General features: G+C 36.4%; 1 protein-coding gene across 1 annotated transcript; it reads right to left on the reverse strand.

Moving 5' to 3' along the window:
* LOC18778781 (BOI-related E3 ubiquitin-protein ligase 1) lies at positions 4,750-6,459 on the reverse strand. The gene is made up of 3 exons (XM_007211516.2): positions 6,158-6,459; positions 5,720-6,068; positions 4,750-5,426 (listed from the first exon to the last, which is right to left on the reverse strand). Exons 1-3 carry the CDS (start codon positions 6,220-6,222, stop codon positions 4,851-4,853), a joined length of 990 nt encoding a protein of 329 aa, XP_007211578.1. The 5' UTR covers positions 6,223-6,459; the 3' UTR covers positions 4,750-4,850.

The following is a 10,114-nucleotide window of genomic DNA, read 5'->3' on the forward strand; positions in this document are numbered from 1 at the left end:
AAGTTTTTGACCCCACAACAAGATATATGCACATCTTCTTCTTCATATAACGCGGGGATTGAGATTGAGATTGAGAGCAAGTTTTCAAAGAACAATATCTTTTTGCGAGGACGAAGAGACAACCCTAAACCAAACAAATACCCCACTTCCTCCCCAAATCTTCCCAATTTAGCACATTATTGTAATCTTGCGTTTGTTGGGGCCTTGTCCATGGCCACTTGTGCTTTTGGATATCTAGCATCAACCAACGTAACCATCACGTGTCACTCAGAAATTAAACGCAATAATTTATATTATTGTTATATTGTTGCTGTGGTCACAATAACAACAACAACAAATACAGGAAAAAAGAAAAGCTAGGCCTAGGTTCTCTCTCTCAGTCGGTGGCAGACGATAACTCCTAAATTTCACTATGGTTGAGTTACCAATTAGACCACACCACAGTAGCACTGCCAACCCTAATTTTGTCGGTATTGTACCCTCCAGCTTTGCAGGACCCTCTGCTTCATCTGATCTGATCCAAACCCTAAATCATCAGAAAATCCAGTGGTGCCCAACTACGTGGCTCGTACACGTTTTCACCAAAGCAATGACCTAGCATATTTTCCTATATATATATATATGGTAGCTAGCCTGACACAAAGCCATTAACGTACGCTTTCTGCTAGTCTCTTCTCTTTGGCGTATTTTTAGGGTTCTTCTTTTGCACTCTATTTTTTTTCTCTCTCTTTTTCTGAGAGAGTTCACAGAACCCCATGACCCATGAGAGTAAAAGCTGGTGGGGCAATCTCACATGTTATTTACAACCTCAAGGCTCTTGCTTTATTTTGTGCACCTAACCTAACATAACATCATCTTTTCTGTTTTTTGTTTCTTCTGATCCATTTGCTGGAAATGTCATAAGTGCTTGCCCAAGTGGAGTTGCAGATACCTAATATTCAAGTGAAAAGTTATTTTCCTGTATGACTGTCATTTTTCCCTTTATAAAACATTATTATTGCTCTCGTAAAATTAAAGTAACAAACAATTATATTTATATTTTTTTTTAAAAGAAGAAGGTAATAACTCAAAGTTTGCAAAAGTAAGAAAATAAATTATGTACGTCGACATAGATAGATCGGGTGCATGGTGCATGCATTATTATTGTTTGTACTATACGTTAGTACAATAGTAGAGAAGAACTCATTCAATGATGTATAGGTAAAAAAGAAACACTGATGTGACCTGATCAATGTCAATTGGAAAGTGAATAATCCAAATTTACTGCCTCAATAAAATTACAAAGAAGGAATATCTATAATCAATAAAGAAGATGGAGTTGCAACGTGCTCGTTGCTTTAAATCTGAGTTCGATTTCTCTTCTCATACATACATTATAGTAGTTTTCGATTTCTCTCTTTATACATTGTAAAAAATTAAATACAAAGGCTTATATGGTTTTCGAAATTATATATATGGTACCTAGTCGTACTCGTAGACTGCCATTCACTATCTACCATTTTAAATACACTTGATTTATTTTTGGTATAGTTTCATTCATGGGTTGGCGTGCCGGTGCCACAATGTATTACAATAGCTACACCTACAAGACAGAGAAAAATAATATAAATTTATTTTCTCTTTGCTTGTTCTTGTTTTATGCTTTGGATAGTCAAATCCTCTATGGATAGGCAGTTGCACCATTTGCTGATGAAGCTGCTGTTTTCTGAATGATGGATGCTGCTCTGAAACCAAGCAATATTTAACAAATAATAGAGGCCATCCATTTTATGGGTCCCACTAATGTTAATAAGCATCAGTCTGACGTGTCAGGTGGGCATTTGCACTTGCCACATGTCCACGTCATTGCTAAACAACACTCCCCACCCACCACTAATTTTGGACACTTGTGAATACTGAGTGAGCGAAGAAGCCCACTATTTATCCACGTCTCTTTTTCTTGTTTTTTCTTCGTGCATGGATGGAGTGATGGTGGTGGTAAAAAAATAAACACGCTGTAAAATTTGGGACAAATTATTATTTCTCTGTAGAAAAAGAAAGAGAAAAGTAACTAGGTAAAAACATTATCATTAAAGAGGATCTCAATCTTGTTTTTGTTTTTGTTTTTGTGCTTTTGGGTTGATGGAGAATCATCAAACGTAAGATCTACTTTTCCTCTCACACCACTTACTCATAATGTCAGCATTTTTGTGAATTTCAATTGAATGCGATCATTTAAATTTGTTGTTGTAAGTAGATAGAGAATGAATTTTCTCTTGGTGCATGGATTTTGAATTCTGAGAAAGCACTTTTCTTCTACAGCTTGTTTAGAAACTAATTCAAAAAATTTTGAATTATGATTTACCTTTCATCTCACCTAGTCTCATATCATGCCATGCCATGCCACTTGAGTTGTAAGGTTCATGGTCATTTTAAAACTTCAAAACTAGTTATTGATGGATTTGTTGTTTGTTATTGAATGCTTTCTTTTAATAGTATGCAATGTTTCAAGAAGCGAGTTTTACGGCATAAATGACGTTATTTTAATTGTCTGAATTATGGTCATTTGAATTGAATTGAATGACGTCATTTAATTTTTATTATTGTAAGTAGTCAAAGAATGAATGCGCACTTTAAGCATGAGTTACGTGTGATTGTGAATTGAGATATGTATTTATTATTATGAAAAAATAAAGTAGTTGCAATTTTAACCCAATATTTTCTTTTTCAAAATTATATAGACTCCGCGATTAATTACGTACGTGATCTAATGTAAATACTCACTAGTCATTTTACCATCAACTTTTTCTTATGTACAAACTGATATGCATTATATATCCCCCTCCATTGTCAATCAAATTCATCTTTATTTGCCATTGTGCGACTCTCCAATAGTTTATACACAGGGAAAGATGAAACTGCACAGAATCACATGCAAACTGTTCCATAATAGATCCTTTGTTTAGGGGCAGCCGGATGCGAAATATGAGAATGTACTTGTAGATTTTTATATTTGAAGTAAGTATCATTCAAATTGTTTGACTTGCCCTCTGATTGCATCCAGACATAATCTTAATGGCATCACCAAAAGCATTTCTGAATACTGGTAATAAAATTTTGAGATACCAAACCATTACTTTTATGAGTCTAGGTTCCTGCTCCTGCTCCCCCGATTTTAATATTTGGGTTCACATTAAACGTATAAAATACCTTCCAGATAACATAGTGACCACAATACAGAGAGAGAGAGAGAGAGAGAGACAGAGACAGAGAGAGAAGTTGGTGTCAATTGATTAGACAAATGAGTAATATGGTGGATACGGGTCGCTTTTTAAGTATAGTTCCTTTGCTTTGCAAGAAATCTGAGACATTGAATGGAAAGAAAGAAGTCACATATATATAAAGAATCAAAAGCAAACATGGAAAAGTTAAAAAGGAAAGGGGTAGAGGATCTGATCAAACATTATCATTTCATTTCATCTGGATTGACAAGTACAACAATATCATGCTTTTTTCCATATCCTATTGCGCATGTTTGATGATTGTCTAATTACTTACACTTCTTTTTAAGCAGAAAGAAGAAAAGCAAATAATAATGTGGTTTGTGATGTTCCCATAAGCATTCCATAAGTGAGGTGTGGATTTTGCCACTAAGACGCATGAGTAAACAAGTCCATAAAAGCTATAGGTCTTATCAAGCAAAGGATTCAAACTTGGCAAATATGCAAGGTGACATATAGCTTGGATTAAGCAAAGTTGGGTTAATTGTAGGTTAAGACTGAGTGATTCGGATTGAGTTCGGTTTGCCAACAATCTTGATTCGTGTTAAACTCAATCTCGACCAAGTTAAGAGATGGTAAACACATACTTAACTTGACTTCTAACCAAATTCACTGTCACTACTGATCTAAATGAATTCGAATTTCGAGTGAACTTCGAATTAGATCATTGTAAACCAACCCAAATTAAATCATTTAATTAAGAGGCATAAACGTGCATGTGAAACCGATTAACAACGTGGAACAAAAACCAAAGGTTATGATGTACTAGTTGAATATGGAGGTCCCCAAGAAAAAAGAACGAAAAACCCTCATAAAAGTATTGAACTCTCTCCCCAAGAAAGAAATGAAAAACTGGTAAAAGTTACCCTACGAAAAATTGGGAAAGCTACAAAGGAAGGAGAGCAATTGAAATAATAATAATGGAGGTCCCCACATTGGAGAAGACGATATGATGCTAATTTTGACGTCTCACGATTGTTGGCATACACATTTTTAACCTGCTGCTTTTTTTTATGACATTTTGAGCTCTCTGTCCAAACCCAACAACTCGAAAGGCTTTGGCATTGCTGCATGATGCATGAACAAGACCCCAACAAGAAGAGATAAGAGATGCCCACCATATGCATCTTGTTCTTCACAAAATTCAACCCACCGCCCTAGAAACTTTCCAAAGCTGTGGATGGATGCCTTGCCACACCAGATGGGAAAAGTTAAATTCTGATTAAAAAGAAAAGGAAGATCCAAGTTTTAAAAAAATGGGGGTAGGTATACCGCAATTGTAAAGTGTTTGACAATTTCTTTTTGCCTCTGCTTTTGGTTAACAACTCAGTATCTCTCAATGCAGCCCAAAAAACAAGAAAAACCGATTTCCCTTAAATTGCTTTTCTTAAAGCAGTGAGACCAATTAGGTATGAAACTCATCATGCACATTGCTCAAATGGAAAGAAAATAAAAAGTAAAAAAAATGATGGAAATTAAATATACCCAATAGAAACAAAATTTGTAATCCTACTCTTTTTTTTTTTTCCTTTTTGTCCAAAAAGTATTTGACAATATTTTTCTGTTCAATTTCTGAGGACTAAAAAAATCCTAAGAGAAATTAACATGCACACTGGCATTCATGACAGAGTTACATACAGGGCAATTGAGAAGGGTGGACCCACACATTGTACACAGGCACAAATGCCTGCATGGCAGTAACAACACCCTTGACTCCCTCACCCCACACCTCTTACACATCCTATCGCCACCACCACAACCACCGTTTCCGCCGCCTCCAACCACCGCATCACCACCATCAACCGCCTCTTCATCCCGCCCGTAATCGTTGCTGCCGCAGCTCGATTGCGCATCGTCTGCCACCGCGGCGGCTGGGGGGCCGCCACCAGCTTGGTGCTCCTCGCTAACGTGCGCCAGGACTTGCTCTAAATTGGTGCGTAGAGAATTGGCCGCGGCTTCGTTTGTCTGCGCCATGTCTCTCCATATTTGGTTCTCAACGAATAGGCTTTTGACTCGCTCTTGAAGGACCCAATTGAGCTTCCCCATCCTCTGTATCTCCTCGTCTTTCTCCTTCAGTTTCTTCACGATTCTCTCCTGGATTGCCGACACTAACAATCTCGATTGCTGCTTTCTTTGCTCTTCGAGTTCCATTCTCACTTTCTCAGTCTGTCAAAATAGCCATAGAAACCAAAATCAATAGAGGAATAAAAAAAAAAATCTAAATTTCATGACAATGCTCTGTCTCATGGCCAAGAAAACGGAAGGAGATAACAAAAAAATGAAAATCCCGGTTTTTGGATTTTTCATTCATTATGGTGAATGGCACAAGGCTTTATAGAAAACATGAGTGAAAATTTACTACAAGCTTGGCCTAAAACAGGGGAGAGAAACAGAGGAATATTGAAGAAAGAGAAAAAAGAAGGGGAAGATATAAAGGATGGTAGAGGAATCAAACATACATGTTGGGCGATGAAGCGATCGATCTCAGATTGCTGTTGTTGGATCTGAAAGGCAATGTCTTGGTCGATAAAAGATGAGGCACCAACGGACATTTTGGTCTTCTGAGGGACTGAGAAATTGTTGAAGTCGTTGATCAATTGGTCTCTAGGCCGCTTTCTAGGAGCAGATATGTTGTTGTATGTGAGACCACTCTCCGCCTGCTTGTTCATCGAAGCTTTATTTGCTTCACAGAAAGGCGATTGGTACATGGGAAGCAGATTTTCAGGCATTGTTGCGGACAAAATCAGGCCAGAGTCCATTTGTGTACTGTAAATATTGGCGTTTCCTTGGTTGGTTTTGATGAAATCTCTGCAAAAATAAAACACAACCCACGTAAGAAAATTGAAAACCAGAGAAAACCCATGTAGAAGAAGGTGATTTGAAGGGCTGGCATGTACCTATTTGGAATTAACTGAGATGGGATAAGAGCCGCATGGTGGAGGTGCTGAGCTTCAACTGCCATGAAGAAGAAAGGTTGGTTCGTTCTGCTATGCTTTTCTTGTGATTCTTCTAGCTCTTCTTGCTCTGTTGTTGTTGTTGTTGTTCGAGAGAAAATATAAAGAGAAATGGAATGAGAGCTTCAAGAGAATGAAGATGAGATGAGGCAGAAAGCACGCAATAGAGGTGGCGACTAGAGAGCCTGAATCAATTTATTAGGCTGGGGCAGAGAGAGAGAAAGAGAGAGAGCAAAAGTTAAAGGTGTTCCCAACAAAGAAAAATCCCATTTTTATACAATAAAAAATTTATAACTTTTTTTAATTTGAAAAAAGAAATAAAACTTAAAAAAGAATCCCAAACAAAATTAATTGTAAAACATGGAAGTGACAGATTTTGTCAGATTTGGTCCAATTTAAGTTTTGTTGATTTTTCCTTATCCAGAGAAAAAAACCTCCCTTCACATTGCATTTACACATGGATTTCCTCTGGTCTTTCCGTAATTAGACCAAACTTCCAGGGATAGTAACGGAACTTATGGAAGCTGACTGGGTTTTTTATTATCAAAACGCTGTGATTTTTTGCAGTTAATGGCGTTGCAGCATATCCGCCACGTATCCGATTGGCGTGGTGCCCTCCGCAGAAGGCTGCCACGTCACCAAAATGGAGCCAAAGGACTTTTCCTGAAACCAGCACAGCACAGGCACAGGCACAGCAGCGGGGCACTCGTTGTGTACGTGACTTTTTTATCATGGGATTTTGAGGAGAGTGGGGCCCATTGGGCACTGTCCCACGTGTGACGGTGTGTGCGTGTGAGGACAATAAAGCTGACCCACTAGCCACGTCTGGATGGGGCCCCCACTCTGTCCTTTGGAATGGAGGTGGGGACAGACATTGTGGGGTCAACATTTCCGTTTCGCAGCGGTTTCCCCGTTTTGCTACCTTGTCCCCTTCCTTTAACTGGCGGTCTCCGTGTACGGACAAATCAAGGGTGGAGGGTGAGTGATCCGGTGCGGCACGGGTCCACACAGTACTGTGCGCCTTCATTCATTGTCAACAAATTAATGATCGCTTCCAAACTTTTTTAAAGTGTGGTGTTGGGGGTGTGTTTTGTGATTTGTCTGTCTCTTAGTCAAACTGTGCACATAATAATAATAATCTTTGATTAGTAAAATAATTAATTCATAAACATTTGCGTATTAATAGGAAATTAGATCGCATCATGTTTACTTTGAACCACTTAATTAAGAAGTACAGCTATGGATGAACAAATTAGGTTGAATTAAAGTGCATGCCAATTGAAATTAATTATTGCTTAACCCATAAGCACATGTGATTTCTTTTGGCTTAAGGGCCCTATAATCTTTTTCCTAGCTGTTTTATTACCCTTTCAGATACCAAATCCTTAGGGTGGTTAAGGTATGTAACACTCAATAGACTTTTTTTAATTTCTCCAATTGCCAATTAGGGTTAATATTTATTTTTTATTTTTTTAATCTATTAAAAACTTTTATTATGATTTGAACCATTTGTTCAAGTGAAAGTAACTTGAGCCAAAACTCATGGGTTGGGTTAGTTTTTGTTTTTATTTTCTAATTATGGGTTAATTTTTATTAAACGAAAGAGAGAAAGAACAAATTAGACTTGCCATAAAAAGATTCCATGCAATGAGATGATGAGACCATTCTGAGTTGTATGCTTATCTCTTGTATTGTAAAACACAACTTGTCCCATGTGAATACTTTTCTTTTTTGTTTTTGTGTTTTTGAGGGTGTAGATCCAAACGAGTGATTAGAAGAAAACTAAACTCTTCCTAAAATGGATTAAAAAAAGTTTGGCTTCTTCTTTCCCATTAAACAAGCATCAAATTCAGTTTATATTGAGTAGGTATACCTTCTAAGATTCCCTCAAATTAAGATTAAAACATGAATCAAACATGCCATTAATATAACTTGTAATTAATTTTAATCTCCAAACAATCCGACAGTTAATGGTATGAAATTTTTTATGAATGCAATCTCCCTACTATTTGACAAATAATGCGTATAGATATCACATTGTCTATCTTTAATTTTACATGAAATGCAAATTCTTCTCCAATTTTTAGAATTTAATTCACTCGTAAGGAATGCGTCATATGGAGTAATTTTCTAATTACTCCCAAATAATGTCACAGCATTACATTTTTGTTTTATAGTCAAAATCAAGTATATGTTTTTAATTCTCCCATTAAGTTCTTTCCTAACAAGTACAAGAAATATTGAAGTCCTACCAATTTTCACAACCTGCAGTACCAAAAATATAGAGAACATTAACTTAGAGTCAAAGTCAATGGTGAAGTTGCAGCAGATAAAATGACCAGCAATGAAGTGAAATTATTGGCATCTAAATTTCTCAGGCACCAAAATTGAATTTGGGGGGGCCAAAATGTGCAACCAAATTATGGGGTATTGACCAAATTGAATTTGAGAGAACAGTAACCCCACCTTGTCTGAAACTATCTAACATCTTCTTTAATTCCCTCACAAACACGCACAATCGAATAGGAAAGAAAAGGAGAGCATAAAGAAAAGGAAGGAAAAGAAAAGCATTTGCCACCAAAAAAAGATAGCAAATGTAAATGTAGACAGATGGATTCCCATATCCACTATCTCTCATCTCTCTCTCTCTCTCTCTCTCTCTCTCTCTCTCTCTCTCTCTCCTTGTATTATTGCTTTGCATTCATCATCCCATTTGGGCTCATAACGTATGCTTCACTTTAACCACCTCAAAAGAAAAATAAGGGTAAAATACAAACCAAAGAAAAAAGGCATGCAAACACGAAACAAGGAGATAGACGGAAAACCAAATCATGCATTGACTATTGCATGTTGCACTGTTAAGAATGCTTACATATATTAGTAGTAAAATATCGGCGTAGAATTCTTTCTTTATTCAAGCGATATTAAGGGAGGAGAAATTTGAATACAGAATCTTTGAATGTATGGATTGGTTTGGAATTGAATATGTGAAAAATTAAAGGCACTAAAAATAAAAAAAGATAAAGTTTATGGTTATGCTTATCTTACCAGATTTGTTTTCGATTTGACAAATACAAAACATACTAATAATAAACCCCTCCTAGCACATGACAGAAAAAGCTTAACGTACATATTATTGTTTTTTTTTTTTTAAAAAAAAAAAAAGGAACATAATGGCATATTTTAGCTTTGTGTTTGTTCTACGAGTTATGATTCCTAGGTAGAGTTTTTATTTTTATTTTTAAATGATCTTTTTTATTGAGCGGGATGATAGCATACTGAACTCACACACACTATACAGATGTTAGAACTCAAACCCAGAATCTCTCTTAGAAAGAACATTTGATCCAAATTACTACACTAGTGAATTATTTGCCCTACGTGAAGTCTTAATAGTGGCTTAAAACCCACTATTTATTTTCCTTAATTGATTTATAGCTGGTTCAAATTTAGATTTATTTTAGAAGTTTCCAATGAAGTTCCTAGAATTGCATCTACCTTTTCACTTCACATCTAGTGTTGCAAGCATCAATGGCCACTAGCCAGCCATGCCGGCCCTTTATTTCTCCTTTTATATCCGCAGAGGTCGGTTTTATATGCCAACCACTTGGAAGATCCCATGATGATTCTAAAAGTTTTCAAATGTGGGAACCACACAAGTAGAAAAAAAAAAATATCATGATGCAAAAGCATCTAGATATGTGTAGTGGTTCTGATAACCAAGAAGCATATCTCCTTGTTTAATGTTATAAGCACTATGATTACTTTCCACTTGGATTATCTTGTTCGAAAAGCTAAAAACGAAATGATAAAAGTAAGAATAACAATGAATTGACGTTTTCATTTGGCTTTATATGGAAAATATGATGGCGTATGAATTTGAATCATTTCAACAAAAAA

Source organism: Prunus persica, chromosome G4 (assembly GCF_000346465.2).
Source record: "Prunus persica cultivar Lovell chromosome G4, Prunus_persica_NCBIv2, whole genome shotgun sequence".
In the NCBI taxonomy this organism is placed as follows: Eukaryota; Viridiplantae; Streptophyta; class Magnoliopsida; order Rosales; family Rosaceae; genus Prunus; species Prunus persica.